The sequence below is a fragment of the Suncus etruscus genome, chromosome 7, assembly GCF_024139225.1.
Source record: "Suncus etruscus isolate mSunEtr1 chromosome 7, mSunEtr1.pri.cur, whole genome shotgun sequence".
In the NCBI taxonomy this organism is placed as follows: Eukaryota; Metazoa; Chordata; class Mammalia; order Eulipotyphla; family Soricidae; genus Suncus; species Suncus etruscus.
In genome coordinates this window covers 20,605,586-20,627,065 of record NC_064854.1, presented here as the reverse complement: position 1 = coordinate 20,627,065, position 21,480 = coordinate 20,605,586, and the positions used below count along the sequence as shown (strand labels likewise).

At 50.0% G+C, this 21,480-nt stretch overlaps 1 protein-coding gene across 1 annotated transcript in view; it reads left to right on the top strand.

The window, feature by feature from the left end:
• The first annotated feature begins 275 nt into the window (after window positions 1-275).
• Window positions 276-21,480, top strand: part of BEND7 (BEN domain containing 7) — a 76,020-nt gene continuing 54,815 nt past the window's right edge. Inside the window, exons 1-2 of the mRNA XM_049777799.1 lie at window positions 276-339; window positions 2,850-2,933. Coding sequence (XP_049633756.1) covers window positions 276-339; window positions 2,850-2,933 — 148 coding nt within the window. The remainder of the gene's footprint in view (window positions 340-2,849; window positions 2,934-21,480) is intronic.

Below are 21,480 nucleotides of genomic sequence, written 5' to 3'. Positions count from 1 at the left end.
GTGCGTGCGCCCAGGCCCGCGCGGGGCTCCCCGCGATCGGCCGGCTGCGCCCCCGAAAGGAAAGTTGCGCGCGGGCGGCGCCGGGGCAGGGGCGCGCGCGCTTGCGGGAGGGAGAGAGGGAGGGAGGGAGCCCCAGCGTTCCGCGGCGCGGGGGGCGCAACTTGTCCCGCCGCCGCCGCCGCCGCCGGGGCCGGAGAGGAGACACGAGCCCGCGCCCGCCGCGCCCGCCGTGCCCGCCGCGCCCCGCCACCGCCGCCGCCGCCGCCGCCGCCACCATGGAGTTCTCGGCGAGGAAACGCAGCCGGAAATCCCAGAGCTTCAAAGTGGTGAGCCGAGGAGGTAAGGGGGCGCTCCCCGGGGCCCCCCCAAGTCCGTCCCCCTGCGGGGGGCCCGGGAAAGTTGTGCCGGGGGAGCAGAGGCGGGGTGGCCCCTCGGACGTAAACAATGACACTTGGAGAGCCCCCCTTGGCTCGCTTCTCGGCGCTCCCACCTTCTTCGCTCCTCCTGGGGTGTTGGTTTGCAAGGCCCTGAACCCCGATCTCGGGGTTTTCTATCGGAGGAAGGGAAGCTTTGAACGCGCGCACCCCCCTTTTTATTTCCAAGAGAAGGGAAAAGCAAGCGCCCGCCCTGGGGTGCGGGGTTTGGGGGGGGGGGAGCTTCTTGGGCAAAGGAAGACATGCAAAGGAAACCCCAAAGGAGGTTTGTTTGTTGACATCCAAGCTCTTTTTTTTTCTTCTTCTTTTCCTTTCCACCCACCACCCCCCCTTGGGGACGTGATTGGGGTGGGAAATCCGGCACATTAGGGAAGCAAGTTCCAAATTTAATTGAAAAATATTTTTTAAATAAAACCCAAACAGTCCGCTCCTGAGGATATATATATATACATAGCAGGTGCACCAGCCAGCCAGCCAGCCAGTCTCGGGGACCCCTGGGGTCCTTTTTATTTTATTTTTTTGAGGGGTGCTAAAAGTTGCTTGGCTCCCGGCACTGTTTGGTTCACTTTTTAGGGTCTCTGTTTCTCCCCCACTCCACTCATCCCCCCATATCACCCCCCATTGGACTTTTAAAAAAACATCAAAATATCTCAAGTTTTGTGCAGATTTCAGAAAAGGTCTCCCCAGTACATGTGTTACTAGAAAAGCAAGTGATGGGACATTTCCCCCATCCACCCACTTCCCCATGGCCCCCACTTCCAGTTCACCTTCCAAATGCCAGAGTTAAAACCACCGGTGTTTGGTCTCTGCTTGGAAAGGAATTTGAGCTCCAAATCCAAACTATAGAGGCTGTTGAGTTTTCCTGGGGAATTGGATCTAGCCCCTAGCATCCAAGCAGAACCAGGCCAGGATTTCAAGCCCCTAAAGAAGTGGGGGGGGGGGGGGTGGGAGAGGCAGGCTCATGGAAATGGGGAGACAGTTGCACAGACTCAGGGCCTCTAGAACGTGTGTTCTGTTCAGCCAGTTTTCCTGAAAGCTGAAAGTTGGCCTGAAGACGGTTGGATAATAGACGTTTTGAAGATAATGTTCCTTCATATCTATTTCCCCTGGTGATACTGTTGAATGAAAGACCTGGCATAGTTTGACGTCTTCAAAAGATCTGGCCTTTCTACTTGCAACGTGAATTCCCTCCTTGACACCCCCCCCCCAAAAAAAAACAAAAAAAACCATGTGGATTCTCCCGGTCATTTGCACTTTCGAAATCTTCCCATATGTGATCAGCCAGTCTGTTTAGTTCAGGATTGGGGCACAGGGAACTTAGTGCATTACCTTAAAAAAGTGAAAATAGTTTTGAGAGACCTTGTCCCTAGAGGTCTAAGGCCTTAAAACTGGAGAGGCTCTGAGAGTCACCTAAGTTAGGCTGATTTTCAGAAATATGCTTGCCAAAGCAATCACCTTGAGGGAAGAACTCGGTAAAAGATTGTACTTGAAAGCTGGACTGATGTAGCAGCTTTTTCTTCTATTTAAATTAGGCCTGATTCTTTTCTCTCCAGGTGCTTGTTAAAACATTTTTTTTAGAAAATAAATTGCTGCAGATTCAAATGTACTAGAGAGGGCTGGAGAGATAGTATTGTGGGTAGGGCGCTTGCCTTTTGCACACAGCTAACGGGGTTCCATCCCTGGCATCCTATATGGTTCCCCCTCCCCTCCAGCATCACCAGAATGATTCCAGTGTACAGAGCCAGGAGAAAGCTCTGAAAATCACCAGGTGTAGTCCCCAAACCAAAAGATAAATAAACAAAATGCACTGACAAAGGATTTATTTTGTGAGTGATGAGCAACTTGCTTTCTTATCCAAATTACTTTTTTTTTGGAACTATAAAATCAGTACTTTTCCTATGTGCTTGCCTGGAAGAAGCTGGCTTTCAAAAACCACCGTTTTTCTGGGCAAACTAAGAAAACAATGTCTAGCTAACTCTCAAGTATACTGCAGCTCATCTACTCCTGGCGGGGTAAATTTGTGGGGTTCGGTTTGAAATTCTCTTTGCCCCACTGTTGAGCAAGGACTTCTCTTCCTTCTAAACATCCTCGCCATCTGAAAGGCAGGGACCCTGCAATTGGCATCTTTGGCCAAATTGACTGTGAAAACAGTTGTGATCGAGGGAAGCGGTTTTCTCAAGTCAAAGTAATATTTCAAGTTTGTTGTGCTTCTTCCAAGTAAGCCAAGTTGTGGGGAGTCTCTTTAGGTGACAGCAAAACCTGTGATAAATCGAATGTTGGAACATTTTCTTATGCAAACTAAAATGCAGCCCGTCCCTGCTCATAAGGAGATTCTGGTCTCCAACTTGCCTTTTCTATTGTGCATTCATCCAAATTCTAATTTTAGTTTATTTATTGTTTTTTTTTTTTATCTAGATGATCACCATGAGGTTTATAAGATCTCAGAATTCAGCCACGATGTTAATGGGCAGGCCAAAGAGACACAACCCATTTTTATAGGTAGGTCTCTATGTCAGTCAATGTCTCAGCAAAAGTGTGGCCATTTGCAAAGGGGGTTGGCGTATTTGTGTGTGAGTGTGTGGGTGTTTGTGTGTCTGTCTTTATGTGGGGGGAATTCCCCCCACACCCAGTGTTTGCCATTGCTTAAAGTCTGCCATTCTTCTCGAGCCCTTTTATTTTACAGATTGCCAATAGATCCCTTATTAACATTGCTAAAAGTTGTAATTTCAGACATAAATGTTTATTAGTGTCTACCCACAGTGCTAATTACCATTCCCTCCCCCAGCCAGATGCTGACTCGGCGGTTTTGCCCCTCCGCGCTCACCCATTCCCATTGCATATTGGCTGGCATGCTTCGCTGGCAATAGTTTGTGTAATTGGGGTATTACATCTTTGACATCTGGATAACAGAAATTCAATTTCCAGGAAGCCGCTATTTGTTTGGTTTTGCTTCTGCCTTGGGTGGGATAGAGGATTAATGTTCTGTCTTCTTCTAATGTCCCTTCACCTCTTGTGGCCTGCTTGCTAATTCTGCCATGACAAAATTCAATTCAATTGACAGTCAAAAGCGCAAGGGAAATGAACGTGGGGGGAGCCCACCCAGCCACCCCTCAATGGAAGGGATCACCACCCTGCTCCTCTGCTGTGCTCTTGACCCTGTGGTTGGCGCCACCAATGTCCAGGGGCTGAGCAAACAGGCCTGCTGGGCCTTCTCCTATTTCTGGGACGCTCCCAACCAGGGGTGTGAAAGGACAGGTATGTGGCCGATCTTTCAGGGTGCAGGTATTGGTGTATCCACACCCACAATTGAAATATCCTGTGTCATTTGGGATTGCAGGCAGTGGACCCCAGTTTAGGAGCAAGGGGATCTGGGTTCTGCACATTCCAGGAGGGAGTGTGAAAAGCAAGAACTGGGGTACAGGAGAGGAGCCAAAGGGCAGCAGTATTGTGCCTGAAATGCGTGAGGCCTCATGCCCCAGTCTCATGTGCCCTGGGTTAGCCAAATCTTACCTTGTGGTCCCTCTGACCCCTCCAAAGAATAAGCAATGGGTATATTTGCCATACCTGAGGGTGTTTTGCAGTGGAACTGAGCAAGGAAAGCGGGGTTGATATTCAACCCAATATGAGTAGTATTGCGGCTTTAAGAAGCAAAACAAGGGGCCCGGAGAGATAGCACGGCGGCGTTTGCCTTGCAAGCAGCCAATACAGGACCAAAGGTGGCTGGTTTGAATCCCGGTGTCCCATATGGTCCCCCGTGCCAGCCAGGAGCTATTTCTGAGCAGACAGCCAGGAGTAACCCCTGAGCAACGCCGGGTGTGGCCCAAAAACTAAAAAAAGAAAAAAGAAAAAAGAAGCAAAACAAAACAAAACAGGAAAAGGGGTGATAGTGCAACGGGGAGTGCATTTGCCTTGTACACAGCTGACCTGGGCTCAATCCCCAGCATCTCATATAGTCCCCCAAACCTGTCAGGCGTAATTTCTGAGTGTAGAGCTGGAAGTAACCCTGCTGTGGCCAGTGTGCCCCAAATATGTAATTAAAACAGGAAAGTCGGTGCCAGAGAGATAGCATGGAGGTAAGGCGTTTGCCTTGCATGCAGAAGGACAGTATTTCGAATCCCATATGGTCCCCAGAGCCTGCCAGGAGAGATTTCTGAGCATAGAGCCAGGAGTAATCCCTGAGCGCTGCTGGGTGTGACCCAAAACCAAAAGAAAAAGAAACAAAAAAACCAGGAAAGTCAAAGGACAGTGGCCACTCCTCTGCAAGTGCTCCTTTGCTTTCAGGAGAAAGTGGATGGCACGTGGACCCTTTACCCTGGCACAGGAAGGGAAAGTGCCCTCCCCCCAGCACCTTCCAGCACCTTCCACCAGGGGGGAGCAGCTTTCCCATGCCTGGCACCGAGCTAGGTGCTTGCTTCCTGCTCAGAGAACTGAAAGCCAGAAGGTAACTGGGCCGCAACAGTCGGACCCAGGAGCAGATGCCAAGGAGGCTTAGCCTGTCCTTTGCCCCCCTCACACTGAAGGCTTCTGCCTGGCTGTTCCGTGCCCCACAATTGCTGACTGGGAATACTGTCCCTTTCATGTAGCCATTTGAAATGAAGAATTTGCCCTTTAGAAGAAAAGACATTTGTCATTAAAAAATAAATAAATAAGTCTAAGAACATCACATCCTTGATTCGGCCCTTGTTCCCCAAGCAGGACTTTTTCCGCTATTTCTGTGGGGAGTGTAGACACTGATCAGTTGGGCCTATGGTGGCCCAGGGTGGAGCCATGCCCTGATGTCACCCCTGTCCAGGACACAGATTCTGGGGGGCCAGGTGGGCCAGTAATGAGGCTGCAGAGGGAGACTGGCATGAGGCCGTGGGCCTACCAGGGAAAGGCTGCCCGGGCTGTTTCTCCAACCCAGACTTGTTGTGGGGAAAGCATGGTGGCTCCCAGAGAATGTTTCTGTCCTGTGATCCTTTGGCCCAGACTTTTCTGAGCAAGTGGAAGAGCAAAGGTTGGCACCAAGCTGGCATGATGGCGGATGGTACTGAGGTGAAGGCCTCTGGGCTGTTGGGCTCTGAATGATTTGCTTCTAGGTGCCCTTCCCTCAAGTTGGTCTTAGCTTGAGTCTGTCCACAGTTGTCAGGAAACATGGTGTTCAGGAGATGTTGTTCACCAATGGTCAGGCTTGTTGAAATTCGAATCCTCAGCCTGTCCCCCTGGTGGTAGGGAAGGACTTTCTGCACTTAGGCCTGAGGTATTTTAGGGACATCTGTAAGGTCAAAGTATGTCTTGGGGAGGGAAAGTGTGTAGCTGACTTTGACCAAAGTGCTTGATCAGATGGAGCTGCTCCAAGCAGGGAGGCCCAGGGATACCACAGGAACTGCCGTGGAGAACAGGCAGCGCCAGGCCCGACCCTGTGGACATTGACTTGTTCTAGTTACTCTCTGGCGATAAGACGCCCATAAAAATTGGGGCTGTGCTCATGGGCGTTGACAACAGCCAGAGTTCCGGGAGTAACACGCTCAGGGGTGACGGGACCCTGTACTCAGCCAAGGGAGTAGTCCTGTTTGTGTTTCCAGAGGGGAGCACTGCTTAGAGCAGGGGTCTCAAACTCGCAGCCCACAGGCCGTTTGCGGCCCTCTGTACAACATTTTGTGGCCCTGCCCTAGAGGAATCTTTTTTTGTTTTGTTTTGTTTTAGTTGTTTAGGTCACACCCTCCAATGTTCAAGGCTTACTACTGACTTTGCACTCAAGGATCACCCCGACTTTGCCTCCTGCGGCCTGCAGGTAAATTGAGTTTGTGACCCCTGGCTTAGAGAGTTCCTCTTACCTCTGATCCAGCTTAGAGAGACATTGGGTGGGGGGGACTTGGGGACAAGTGTCTGTCTCTGCGAACCCTGAGTGATTTTGCTGCTGTGTATGAAGGTGGAGCGAGATGGGTGGTGTTGATTTCCCCAGCATGGAGAGAATTGGAGAAGGATCCAGAAGGTTCTAGAAGGTTTCAGAGGGAGGTGGTGGGGGCGAGGGACATGGTGCCCTTCTGTCAAAGTGGAGCTGCCCTATGTCATTTGAAAAGTTCTGAGGGGGTAAAGTTGCTGCTCCTGAGTGTCCTGTCCTTAAAGCTCCATCTCCCCTGGTCAGGTCCTTTCAAGGATCATCTGGGAGTTACATGGTGATAGTGAGTGGTGCTTATAGGAAGGATTTGATGAAGGCTTTTCACTGAATATCACACTAGCAGTAAGGAGATTTACTTCATATCCAAACGGCAATAAGGGAATTCACTCAGTATCGAAACAGCAATAAGGAGATTCATTTAGTATCAAAACAATAATAAAGAGATTCATTTAGTCTCAACACAGCAATACCGTTTGCTAAGTATTGTGTTTTTGACTCGTGCACTGTAGTATGTGATTGTGAAATACCTAGTTTGCAGGTTTTGCCCTTTGGGGTTATACCGAGAAGTGTTCAGGGCTCACTCCCTGTAAGGAACCATGATTACCAGGAATGGAACCCTGCCCTGGTTGGCTTGGTGAAAACCAAGTGCCTAAACTCTGGACTCTCTCTCTCTGGCCCCCTAGTTTTTTAGGCTTTCGACACATTCATCCATCCATCCCTTCAAGAAATCTTCTCTGGGCTCTGGAAACAAGGCAGACCTTCTCTGGGGAGCTCATTGGGGAGGGGGGTCTCTGGGATCTCCCCAAAGATGGCACACTCACATTCCCACCGGTGCAGCTCCTCTCCACAGCAGGTGGATCTCGTATGTGGAGGAGAGGCTGCACCCCAGTTAGCTGTCAGCATACCCCATATGGGTTGCCCACCAGAGGGTTGGCAGGACTGAGGTTTGGAGTCTGGGTGGAATTGAGGCTTACGCCATGGTGCTTTTCTGGAGAGGATTCTGCCTTGCCTGGCACTGTAACCCAAAATTTGTGTTTTCCTCCAAAAAGTACCATTGCTTTTTTTTTTTAGGTTACCTATTTTGGGGGTCCATGCCAGGCAGAGCTTAGAGGTGAAGCCTGAAGCTGCTCTGGGGACCATACACAACGCTGGAGATTGAACAGGGACCAGCTCTGTGAACCTCAGACACCGTACTAGCCTGTGCTGCATAGACTCTTGTAAAACGGGTGTAAACTCTGCTTCTCTCTGAGTCAGGCTGAGCCAGGCCTCTTCCTCCATGATACACTCACTTGGCACAGAAATGGGAGGGGGGGTTCTCATGCTGATCTCTGAGCTACAACTGGGATATTTGAGGGACCTCACCCAGCAATGCTCAGGGCTGACTCCTGGTTCTGTGCTCAGGGATCACCCCTGGCAGGACTCAGAGGAACCATCGGGGGTGCTGAGGGACCAAACCTGGGTTGACTGAGTGCAAGCCGAGCACCTTTCCTGCTGTGCTAGACTCCAACCCTGGAAATGTTTCTAGAAGTCGCTGGTACAAACCAAAACTGAGGGTCAGCACCCTAAGTGGCCCAGCTCACCCCCCCCCAAAGTGTCCACACTAGTACTAACACATTTATCCACAGTCTGGCCTGTGATCTGCTTCCCAGAGCCATCAGAGGCAAGGGGCGACTCTTAAAGTGTGGTAGAAAGCCACAAGCTAAACATCCTCCAGCCTTGAGCACTGTGGGAGGGAGTGGGAAGTCTGCAGGGGCACCTCAGCCCCCCACCAGGGCACCCCAGTAAGACAGGGATATGGCCTTCCTTATGGATCAGCATCCAACTTCCCACCAAGGAAGGACAGCACCCAAGAGCTATGACAAGTAAGGTCTTCCCTTCCCGGGGAGTACCGTGACCCCCCCCCCCATGAGATAAGGATTTGGGAATTTCGTGTTTGCAGCTTTGGGTTAAAAATAGCCAGAGGGACTCGTGGGCAGCAAATCTGTGTGTGTCTTAAGTGCCCAGTCTGGGTGCTGCCTCCTGAGTCAGGAGTGAGGGGTGTGGGGGAGGGGACATGACCAGGCGTTGAACCCCAATCATCTCATGGATGAGCCTGCATAGCTGCCCTGTAGGTGGAGGCCAGGACTCCATGTGATGGGACAGGCCCTGCCTGGAAAACCCATCTTGGCTTCATGCTCTTTTAGCTCCAGCCATTTCCCTTCTGTGCCATCAGGCCTGGCTTCCTCTGTGGGTCCAGCACTGGCTCTATCTGGTCTAGGAATCTCACACTTGCACCTGTTCTCCCTTTTCTTTGCTCCTCTCTTCCTTTATTTATTTTTTTTTGTGTGTGTGTTTTTTTTTGTTTTTTGTTTTTTTGGTTTTTTTTGGGCCACACACGTTTGATGCTCAGGGGTTACTCCTGGCTAAGCGCTCAGAAATTGCCCCTGGCTTGGGGGGACTATATGGGATCAAAACGTGGTCCTTCCTTGGCTAGCGCTTGCAAGGCAGACACCTTACCTCTAGCGCCACCTCGCCGGCCCCTGCTCCCCTCTTTCTAATCCCCCCAAAGGCTCCATGGAGATGCCATTTTCTCCAGGCAGTCTTCTAGGATTCCCCTAGCCTGTCTCCTTTCACGGCCTTCTATGTGTCTGTCTCACCTAAGGCATCATTAGCGGGGAGTGGGAGGGCCTCAGGGCTGTGAGCACCCCAGAGATCACCTTTGTGGGCCTCCTGCCCTGAGCTATACCAGTCATATCACAGATATTACCACCCAGAAGCCAAGGAGAGAGGGACATGGTCAGTTTCAAAAGCTGAGTCAAGGGGGGATCAATTCGTGTTAGCCCAGCTCTGAGCTTGCTCCCCGACAGCAAGGGCCAGACGTACCTGTTTCACCTTTCTCATGGCTGACTGGATTCAAATCCATCCCTGAGGCTGGAGCCATAGTTAGTGAGGAGGGCACTTGCCTTGCACGCGGCCAACCCAGGTTTGATCTTCAGCATCTTGAATGGGCACCTGAGCCTGCCAGGAGTGATCTCTGAGCTCAGAGCCAGGAGTAAGCCCTGAGCATCGCCTGGTATGGCCTAAAAGCCAAAAAAAGAAAAGAAAGGGCCCGGAGAGATAGCACAACGGTGTTTGCCTTGCAAGCAGCCGATCCAGGACCAAAGGTGGTTGGTTCAAATCCCGGTGTCCCATATGGTCCTCCCGTGCCTGCCAGGAGCTATTTCTGAGCAGACAGCCAGGAGTAACCCCTGAGCACTGGCCGGGTGTGGCCCAAAAACCAAAAAAAAAAAAAAAAAAAAGAAAGAAAGAAAATTCAGCCCTGTAACCAGAAGAATGCTCATTGCATTAATGTTCATTCTTCATTAGGGCTCTAGCGAGCACCCCTTAAAAGGGCTCAGACAGGACATGCCACCGTCCTGTATAGCCCTCTCAACCCCTCGCACACTCTCGGGTACCCCTTGAATGTGCCGGTCCTTCTGGTCCTGCCCACCCTTGCCTACCTGGCACTTGCTGTCCCCAGCTTTGCCCCAAAGTCTCAGCCAAACTTCTGCTGGGCAGGTCTCTGAACTCTCTGCCTACTGCCCTGCCCCAGTGCCAGATCATGCTGGGATAAAGGACCTGGTGCCTCCAGGTCAACATGACAGAAGCCATAGGCCGTGGGCACTGACAGGGCACACAGGCCAGCTGCTTTGGGGGGGAGTTTCTCATGCCTGTATCCTACACACCGTGGGGGTCTCTACACACCACCCCAGTTTTATTCACTGCAGCAACTGCTAGAACTGGGCTTGTTCCTTAGCTAAGGGGTTCGGGGGCTTTTAGAGTGAGTCCAGAGACCTCAGTGTACTGCCCTGCCCAAGACAGACCCCAGATGTCAGGTTAGCACAGAGGCAGAGAACAAGCTGGAAGCCCCATCAGCACCCCAAGAAGAGGCCTGGGAGGGCACATTTCCTGTGGTCCGGGGGCATCTTTTAGACAAAGAACCATTTGCTCCATGCCTGTCCAGTCCTGTACTTGAAAATCCTCACGAAGCTTAGACTGATTTCCTCCCAATAATCTGAGATCATTCACATCCTTGTAAATCCGAATCAAAAAAAAAAAAAAAAAAAGTCTTCTCTTAGTATTTCCTTTCTTTCTTTGCCTCCCCAACATGTACCAAATCTAAGGTGTTGTTTAAATTTCAAGAGCCTTACAATGATTTTTTTTTCCCCTCTCCAACTTGGAAATCAAATTTTCTATCTGAAAGGTTAATGGCAAAAACTAATTATGCTCTCTGGTAACCAAATGTGTGACGAGACATTTGTCTCTGTAATTAACAGCAAGGAACTTTTATCGTTTCATAAAACCCGACACTACCCGCAGGAGCCTGTGCGCATTTGTTTGGATGGGATGTCCAAAACAGAGATGTTTATGGATGATATAAAGTTGAACCGAAATCAAATGCAGGTGTCTGAGCGTCTCCTTGCATTTCTCATTGTTGAAATGGAAGCCAGAAGATTAATAACTTGACTTTGTCATGATAAAATAAGTAATGTGTTCTTGGAACAGTGGTACGGTACATAAGTTACTCAGTAATTCCAAGAATTTATTCTGTTCCAGGAATAATATCCTTAACAATTTATTTTTACGGAAAAAAAAAAGTTGATGCAACATAATAGCATCTGAAGTTGCCTGGATGGATGGCTAATGGAATTATAGCTCAAATCTCACTTTACACCTAAAAAGCGCAGAGCCCCACCAGAACGCCAGGTAGAGGGAAAACTGAGAAGTGGAAAAGAGTCAGAAGATGCACAAGTTAAGGATCTTCCGTTCCCATTAATTCATTCTCATTGCACATATATAATTTTTTCAATTACCAGCACGACTTTAATGGACGCCTTAATAAGCACGGCATGAAATACGGTGGCAAAAGTGGCCGTGGGCTGTGCTCAGTTCCTGTTGCTGTTCAGAGCATCTGTGGCTGGCTGTGACAGGTGCCCCTGTCTTTGTGCTCATCTGGGGCAAATAACTTAGTTTCCCCCACCCTCACCCTACACATTGGCCCGTGATGCTGATAGGGAGGTGCATCTCTTCTTTGCTCTCTGCCTCCAGGAAGACAGGTCTGTGCTGGAAACACGAAGTTGGGGGTGGGCTCTGTTCACTGTCCCAACCCTATCATGACCCCCTTACCAAACACAGGGGCCTGTGGTGTCTCCCATTTCCCACCTCCTTGGCACTCAGATGTGAGACAGGGATTCCTGGCTCTGGTTTTAGTCCATTGGTCTGAGTCCCAGAGCTGTTAAAGCTGCTCAAAGGAGCATGAGTCCTGGCCAGCCAGGGTTGGATAGTGCCTGGTTAGCACCTGCTTATAAGTGCAAGGACCCGGCCGGAGAGATAGCATGGAGGTAAAGCGTTTACCTTGCATGCAGAAGGACCGTGGTTCGAATCCTGGCATCCCATATGGTACCCCGAACCTGCCAGGAGTGATTTCTGAGCATAGAGCCAAGAGTAACCCCTGAGCGTTGCTGGGTGTGACCCAAAAACCAAATAATAATAATAATAAGTGCAAGGATCCAGGTTTGGTACCCAGCACCATGTGCCCCATCACTGGTGGGTGTATACTGGAGGTCCCCCCAAGGTATGTTCCTAGTGGTCCCCAGGAACACGGGACCCAGCAGTGCTGATGGGCGAGTGTAGCTGCAAGGGATTCCTGCCCTATGAGCACTGCTTGGGAGTGTTCCCACCAAATTAAATTAAATTAAAATAGAAAAAGGGGCCAGAGCAATAGCACAGCAGAGAGGGCATTTGCCTTGTAGAGCTGACCTGGGTTCAATCCCCAGCACACCATAGGATCCCTCGAGCCTGCCAGGAATGATTCTGGAATGCAGAGCCAGGGGTAAACCCTGAGTACCATCAGATATGGGCCACAAACAAACAGAAAACAACATTAAAAAAGCCAAATATAGCTTTTTACACCCATTGGTCATGGGATCAACAGTAACTAGAGACATAACAATAATACCAGTAAAGAGCAGAGTGCAAAGTACTCACGTGGGGCTAGAGAAGTGCTGTAGGAGAAACAGTGCTGGCCCTGCACACAGCCAATGAGGGTTCAGTCCTTAGCACCAAGGGGTCCCTGAGTCCTGGCAGAAGTGATCCCTGAGAAGCATGGGAAGGGGAAGAAGGAAGGAAGGAAGGAAGGAAGGAAGGAAGGAAGGGAGGGAGGGAGGGAGGGAGGGAGGGAGGGAGGGAGGGAGGGAGGGAGGGAGGGAGGGAGGGAGGGAGGGAGGGAGGAAGGAAGGAAGGAAGGAAGGAAGGAAGGAAGGAAGGAAGGAAGGAAGGAAGGAAGGAAGGAAGGAAGGAAGGAAGGAAGGAAGGAAGGAAGGAAGGAAGGGGAAGGAGGGAAGATAGGAGAGGAGGAGAAAGGGAAGAAGGGAGGGAAAGCTGCCTGATGTAAGTGCATTGCATGTATGAAGTAGAAATTCATGAAACTTTATTCTGTTCATGGGATGTTTGTGTGTATGACGGAACATATATTTATAGGTTCCAGAGAGATAATAAAGCAGCAGGGCACTGGTCTTGCATGTGGCCCAGGTTTGATCTCCAACATCCCATATGGTCCCTCCAGCATTACCAGGAGTGATTCCTGAGTTCAGAGCCAGAGAAAGCCCTGGGCGCTGCTGGGTAAGGCCCAAAACCAAACCAAAACAAAAAGCAATGCATTCTTTTTATTACTGTGATCACCGGTAAAGCCTCCCTATACTTATTCCCTTATTCCCATCAGTCTCTCTCAGGAAGACTCCCTGCTCCCACATGCCTGGGACACCATATTGGGTCCTCCGACCCTTGGGAGGAAAAGGAGCTGTAGATTTAACCCACTTCCCATCACTGACATCATTAACAATGGAAGGGGGAGAAGGTGGGCGCCACCATGTATATTTACTTGGAATATTTTTTCAGTGTTAAATAACTGGGAAATATTCTAGAACCAGGGTTTAAGCAGGTCTGGGATAGTCCAGAACATAGCTTTGTAGAGTCTCTCTTTTGAGGGGTCGTTTTGTTTGTTTGTTTGTTTGTTTGTCATTCAAGGGTTACTCCTGGCTTTGTGCTCAGGAATTCCTCCTGGTGGTGTTTGAGGGAGCACATGTGATACCAAGGATCAAACCCGGGTCTGCCACAAGCAAGGCAAATGCTCTCTCTGCTGTGCTATCCCTCCAGCCCAGCACAGTCTTTTTCTATAAATTCTGATTTTTTTCTATTCTACTGGTGAAGGCAGAAGTCTGCTTCCCTGTCTGCAGGAATTTGGAAATAGCCCAATCTCCAATCTGGCTCTTGTTTCCCCTAGAGGTGTCTGCAGCCTTGGAGCACTTAAGCTCCGTGTTTCCCAGAATCACAGTCACAAATCTTTGTTCCTGCATCTTCCAACTTTTAATCTGGGGCTTCCCAGGAGCGAACAGGCATCCATGAGCCATGGCTACTAGTGGGAAGAAAGTTTTTGTGCCTGTTCTTAATGGGAGACCTGGCAACTGAGTGAGAATTCAAATATCAGGGGTGCATGGGGCCCCTCCCTTCACCCTGTGTGTTCAGGCCGCACCCAGCACTTGTCACAACACCTCTTGGGTCCCCACACAGTTTGATGATGGCGCTAAGGAGGCGTTTCCTGGCGTGGCTGTGTTCTTGAGTGAAGACCCGGTGGGTCAGTTAAATCTGGAACTATCTAATGTTCTTTTTCCTGGGGAAACTGTTGGGCTGTCTGGCTAAGCTCTCAGCCTCTTATCTGCATCACCAGACTGAGTGCATGCCAGAGGGTCTGAGAGGAGACCTGCACTTTGTGTCTGTCCCCTTTCAGGGGCCTTTAAGCCCCGATATGTGACCATAGAAGGGGGAGCACAGAAGGCTGGTGCAGGAGGGGGGCAGGGTGGAGGGGTTAGGGCTGCATCGTCATAAACATGAGGCCACCAAGTCGGTCCTGTTGTAGCATCGGGTGCCTTGATGAAAGCAGAGCTGGGGGAGAAAATGGGCTGAGCCTGGGCAGAGCTTGGAGAGGCAGCTTAGGCATGCGGAGTTGTGAAACCCTCCCGCCCCGCCCCGCCTCTTGCCGTCCACATTCCTGGACAGTCTTACAAAAGGTGCCTTGATGTCCTGAGCTCCTATCAGGCGTGTCCCCCTGCTCCCCTGCTTTCCGGCACCCCACAGGGCAAGGGGCATGGAACCCTGGACAGTGCTTCTGTTTGCAGAGAAGAGTGCAAAGCCAACTTGAGTTACCCCACAAGAAAGGGGAAGGGAACATGGCCTAGATCTCCATTTTGTATACCTGGAGTGAGGGTCATGTGTGTTGTGTGTTTTTGAGCATGTGTGCGTGTGTTTGTGTATGTGTTATGAGTTTGTGAATGTGTGTGTCTTTGTGTGAGGGTGTATGCATATCTGTATACATGAATGTATGCGTGTGTGTCTCTGAGTGTATGTATTAGTGCATGCATGTTTGTGTATATATTTGTGTGTTTTTGTGTGTGCTGTGTGAGCCTGGCTGTGTGAGCCAGGGTGCTGTGGTAGCCAGGCTCTCGGGTCTTGTTCCCCTGGTGGATGAGGTAACCATATCCTCATCAGCTGGGGACTTTACTGTTTATCTGGCACATTCTTCTGAGCAGTTCTGGAAGGTTCGCTCCATTCTTTGCCAATAGGTAAAGATAGACCTTCATTTCATTACCCTGATGGAAATTCATTTCTCTAATGCTCTATTGATAAACGTCTGGCCCGCTCCCAACGTGTCAGCAGTAAATGGGCCGCAGTTAACGTCCTTCTGCGTTTGTTTAGATGTTCCTATCCATGAAACTGCAGGTGTTTTTCCAAAAGTGTCCCCTATCCAGCATACACTAGAGGGACAATAGCCTGACACCATCACCGGAAATGGGCCTGGTGCATGGCTGACCCTGGCCACCCTGCCGCACCCACCTGCCATGTCGCTTCCAGGACATTCCAAATCAGGAAGGCGACAAGAAGGGAACTGGTTTATGCTCTCTTGATTGCCCCCATCCTGTTCTCTGCCTGTGTCTTCCTTGTCTTCTGTGGCTTCACTGATAAGACACCTTGTGTGTGCTTGGGGTTTGGAGCCTGGCCCCTGTTCTTGAACATTCCTTAGCTGGCGGGCTCTGATCTAGTCTCTGGCTGGCAGGAGTAGCTCAGCCCGGCTGCATGTTCCTGTTCGTTAGAGAAGTGAGATTGCACTGGTGGAAGAACATTCTGGGGTGCAGGGAGCAGATACTCTGTACTGGGTCATTTTGCGTGTGGCTGGTCCCATGGAAAATCCTTCCCCAGCCTTTTGCGTTCTGATCATGTGGTCCAGAACTGTCTCTCACCCACTTTGCTTGTTCTTTTTCCCTGACACCACTGTCTCCAATCACTCTGTTCACTGTAGTCCTCTATCTGTCCCTTGGTGCTCTCCGTGCCCAAGGTAAAGCTGGGCTGCTTCCTGCCTATGTGAGCCTGCACTTTCAGAAGCCAACATTGGCCTCCCAACCTCTGCTCCCACACTTGTCTGTTAGACCCCAGGCATTTGTCTTCTGTTCTGTCACAGCTGCCTGTTCTTTGAGGACACTATAACTAGTAGATCTCTAAGGAGGCAACATTTACAAACATCCCTTAGAAGCTACAGCCTAGGGGCCTTCTGGAACATTCAAGCCCACCTTTCTGGAACTTGGTATCCCAGCAGTCTTGTTGCTCTACTGATCTGCAGTGCGGTGGTTGGAGAGAGAGGATATCATCTGTATTTTTATTTGGGGGTGCTCCCAATAAGGACTTGGGAGGCCTGGTGGGGCTTTCCGACAACTTTCGGCCAGACAAGCAGATGAATTCAAGAGCTAGGGACACTCAGGTCACCCTGATTGTGCTGGGGGCTTCCCCAGCAGCCATGTTTTGTGGGGAGACCGCATGGTGTAAGGGACAGAGCCGGGATCAGCCGCACATCAGGGGTGGAGCCAGGGTCAGCTACGAGCCAGTCAGGTATCACCCCTGCACGACCTCCCTAACCTTGCATTAATTTGTTTTGTTTTGGGATCAGACCTAGCAGTACTCAGGGATTCCTCCTGGCTCTATGCTCAGAAATCACTCTTGCTGGTTCTCGGGGGGGGGGGGGGGGGGGGCGGTACTATACGATGCCGGGAATTGAACCTGGGTTGGCCATGTGCAAAGCAAATACCATCCCTGCTGTGCTATTGCTCCGGCCATTCTGCATTAATTTTTTTAAGGCAAAATGTAGAGCTGTCCAGGAAAATGGTTTCTTATTACCTTAAACCTCTCATGGGCCTGACTGCCTGAGTGTTATGTTAGGTTCTTGGAGGGAACAGGTGGAGGATGGCACAGAGTGACTACCCACCTGCACACACATTGCTTTTCCTGGTTTTCTTTTTTGTTTTGTTTTGGTTTTTTGGGGGGCGGGATCACACCTGGCAGCGCTCTGAATCTATGCTCAGAAATCACCCCTGGCAGGCACAGGGGACCATATGGGATGCCGGAATTTGAACCATCGTCCTTCTGCATGAAAGGCAAATGCTTTACCTCCATGCTATCTCTCCAGCCCTCTTTCCCTGGTTTTCTTGACTCCTTTGCCCATGAAGGCCCATCTCGGGTCCTCTCCTGCTCAGAAAGCCTGTTTCCTAGTGGGGTTCCCCAACATCCTGTGATATTTCTCTTCCAGCTTCTCAGCAGTTAACCTGTCCATTCCCTGGACAGTGCTAGAACCTTCCTAGAACTGACCTGTGCGGGGCTGTTAAGTCTTAAGAGAGACAGAGATAAAGAGAAACAGAGAGAGAGATGGGGGTGGAATACTGTTGCTTATATTTCTTTTCTTCCTCTCTTCTGGCCATACCTTATAGGTAGCCATAGTACAATAAAAACTTATGGAATGCATGCATGACCCAGAAATTAATTGATTTGAAATCAATTTGAAAGTGCCTTAGTGTCCTTTCATTGTAAAGAACAATGGGCCACTGGGCCACCCTCCATTTCCATTTTGTAGGACCCAGACACAGGGCATGTCCACAGACCATGGAGCTGACTACTGGGATGTCTCTCAAGCGACCTTTCCCCTCTTCCACTTTCCAGGACATTTAGGCTACACTGGCTGGCACACTTCCTTCTGGAATGTTCTTCAGGGATGGTTCCAGGCCTCGATTCTCACATACACACACTTTCATAACACTCTGTTCCTGTGAACACCTCTGCTGAGTGTTGTCTCTGAGGCCAGCCAGGGGGGACCCTGAGAGGATCTATGGGGAAACTGGGGGCATAACAAGGCCGCACTTCCACCTACCAACCACTGGCTGACTCTTCATTTTTCTCTCACACTCCAACACTGAGATTCTGTTGTCTGGTTTGGGGTGCCACTCCTTCGGTGCTCAAGGCTTATTCCCAGTTCTGCTCAGGGATCAATCCTGGCAGGACTTGGGGGGGAACCATATGGGATGTCAGAGATGCAACCCAGGTCAGATGCATGTAAGGTATGTGTAATGCGTGCTATACTCTTGTTCCAGCCACCCAAGAAGTCTTTTTTTTTTTTCATTTTCTCCTTGGAGATGTCATTACCTGGATAAACCAAGGCCTCTGAAAGCACCCAACTTTTTTCATGTGTATTCACAATATTGTGCAACCTTGACCACTCTCCATTCCACACAGAAAAGCCTGACTGTCCCCCACTCTCTCCCCTCATCTTCTCCGGAGCTGCCCCCGTCCAGCCTTTGGGGAGCAGCGGGAAACTCAGGCACAGATGTTACCCAACTGTCGGCCTGAAACAGCTATTTCAATGCATTTTCCCCCTGGTTGAGGATAAACAATGAACCGCTCATAATCACCTAGTGCTGGGCCAGAGATGATTGAGCCACTCAAGACTGGCACCTTCTCGGCAAACATCCCTTCTCTTTTCCTGCTCTTTGGGTTCTTTAATCTATTTTGTTGACTTTTTCATTATCTCCTTGAGTTTCTCAATAGCCCCTTTAAAGGATCCCAAACTGTTCAAGACACTTGGCCTAAGGGCCGCCCCATGCCTAGCAGGGCAGGGTGGAGGTGGCTCCGCGCCCTTATCCCCAAGTGTGGCCTTGGGGTGACCAGGCAGGGGCAGAAGCCCTGGTGACAGTGGGTGACGCCACTCTAACCAGGCTGGTGGCTGCCACTTGCCGTGGGGGCATTGAGCTGACCTACTTTGGCTGCCGGCCCATCTCTTAATCCTGGCATGAAGGTTTTGACCTTTGTCCACACTCAAGAAGGAAATGGGGCATCTCTGTACCGGAGGCCGTGCACCCCTAAGCTACACGCGACCCAGGTGCTTTGAGTCTATAGAGAACAAGTGGTGCCCATGTTCAAGCCCTGGGGGTGTTCTAGTATTTCAATTCCTGGGGATGAGCTCTGTCCCTTCATTCCAACTAGGTTGTTCTCCCCCCCCCCCCCAGTCCTCCCTCAGCCTTCTCTTCTACTCCCTAAATCTATTTCTTTTTTTTTTGTTTTTTTTCCGACACACTCTCACAGTGCTCGGGGATTACTTCCTGGCTCTGTGCTCAGAAATTATTCCTGGAAGGTTCTGGGGACACTATGGGATACTGGGGATTGAACCCAGGTTAGCCATATGCAAGATACATGCTCTCCCCATTATGCTATCCATCCAGTTCTTGGTCCCTAATTCTGTTGTCCAACTCAAAACCAATGTTAGCTCTATTGGATTTCCCACCTTCATTTCCTCCTGCACCCACTGCCCAAGGCCAGCACCCCACCAAGTCCCCATGAAGCAGCTCCCTTGTCTCTCTTCCCACTTTCTCCCCAAACCCCATACCCCAAACCCTGGTCCCGATAGTCTGCCACAATCAATCCTGGGGTCTCTGGCAGAATCTTCTCACTGGCTTTTTCGGAAAACCCTATATCTGCCCTGTATGGCCAGAATAGCTAGTAAAAAGGCCAGACTAGTGGCGATCCTTGTTCTAAAAGAGAGACAGATGGACAGACGGACCTACTTTAAATGTTCTCAAGTAACAGCCCCACATATCCATCTTCTACATAGCTCAATGGCTTCACATGTGAATTTTGTGCCCCTGGCACAGAACTACTATTGAGGGAAAAATGGGGAGAAGATGGAACCTCTCGATCACAGTATCTCCAGGCAGGGAGAGCAAGGTTTGGGGGAGCCAGGATGCTGCCTGGCCCACTGTCCACAGCCTGTAGAGCATGAAGGAACTGGAGGACTTTGCAGTGGGACTACAGAAACTAGAGCTTTAAGTCTTGGGACTTGGCAGTTTGCTAAATCGTGGGACACTGAGGGAGGGAGTGTCCAGAGACCTGGAAGCATTGGGGCCTGCTTTCAACACAGGGATGAGTGTAAAGGGATGTGGGTAGAAGTGCTGAGAGATTTGATGGGGATTGATATCTGTCTGTCTCCATCAGGGCTGAGAAAGTGCTGGAGAAACATGAGGGACATTTAGTCCCAGTGCTGCACCTGTGCCCGGTGTTTATCACTTATTTTGTTCCTCTAGACTTGATTACAGGGGGTTTTGTTTGGTTGGTTGGTTTGGTTTTGGGGCCTGACCTGGGGTGGTGCTCAGGAATTACTCCTGACTGTACTCAGGGGTCATTCCAGCAGCCTCAGGGGACCCTATGGGATGTCAGGGATCGAACCCAGGTTGGTTGCATGCAAGACAAGTGCCCTCTCCACTATGCTATCGCTTCAGCTTCTGGTTATAGTTTTGATCAGCTACATTTTTGACTCACTGGATCAAGGCAGAAGGGATGGCTACCCATGTCACAGTGCTGCTATAAGGCCAGGGAAAATGGACCTCTGCGCATGGGCCACTATGGCAAGAAGCTATATGAAGGTTCCATGATATGTGTATCCTCTCCTACAAACACACAAGCCCAGGCTTAATGTTTGGGCTTTCTCTTTGTTGTGCTGCACTTGTCCCAGACTATGATCATCCTGCAGCCACCTGCCTACATTAGGGCGAGACTAAATATGTTCTATTGTTTCTTTACAATAAGGGAAAAGGAGTGAGTGAAGTTAACCAAGCCTCCTTGGCCCAAGAAGGGGAGTCCTTCAAAGATCCCTTTCATGGGCCAAGGGGACCCATGTGTAAGATGATGTTTGGGTTTGGGTCTCGTGTGATGGAGTGTAAGTGAGTATGGAGATGAATTTGGCAACCTGCCAGGGGTGTGTAAGGGTCCCAGAGAGCCGTGTATTCATGGAGAACCTGTTAGCTTTTCCTGACCCTGCCTTCCCTGCTGAGAAGTAAGAATTTATCACACCCAGAAGACAAGGATTATTCTTGCTGCAAACCTCAGTGCTCACGGGGTTAGGCGAGGGGGATCCATACCTGTTGTGCTCAGGGCTGACTCCTGGCTCTGCACATGGGGGTCACTCCTGGTGGACCTGGAGGATTATGTAGGATGCTGGGAATAGAACCTAAGTGAGCTCTGTGCAAGATACATGCCCTCCCCTGCTGTACTGTGGCTCCAGGCCCAAAATTCCCACTTTTAAAAGCTTAAATCTGAGTCCAGAGAGATTGCACAACAGAGAGATTGCCTTGCACATGGCCAACCCAGGACAGACGGTGGTTCAATTCCCAGTTTCCCATATGGTCCCCTGAGCCTGCCAGGAGCAATTTCTGAGTGCAGAGCCAGGAATAACCCCTGAGCACCACTGGGTGTGACCCAAAAACAACAAAAACTTACATCCAAGGAAGCTGGAGAAATAGTATAGTCAGAGGGCACTTGACTTGCATGTGATTGACCCAGGTTTCATCCTGGCATCCCATAGGGACTCCTTGAGCCCACCAGGAGTAATTTCTGAGTGCAGAGCCAGGAGCAATCTCTGAGCATTGCCCAGTGTGTTACAAAATTAATACGTAAAAGGGCCCAGGATATAGTTCAGATATGAAACACTAGTATTGTTATGTGAGGTTCTGAGTTCCATCCCTAGCTCTCCAAAACCATTTTTTCTCTGACTTGAAAAATTGTTCTGTGAAAATGTCCTTATATTTTCAGCTGAACTATATAAAATGCCAAGACTAATAAAACAGTTACCGGTTTAGCCGCAAAATCTAGCCTAGCTGATGCTAAATGCATGAAAACATTCACGGGATTAAATGCACCGCCTGTATTTGCAGAAAACGGTATCTTTCCAGTTCGCGACTTTCTGTTGATCTTTTATTCTCACAGTTCAAATTCAAAGCATTGGGT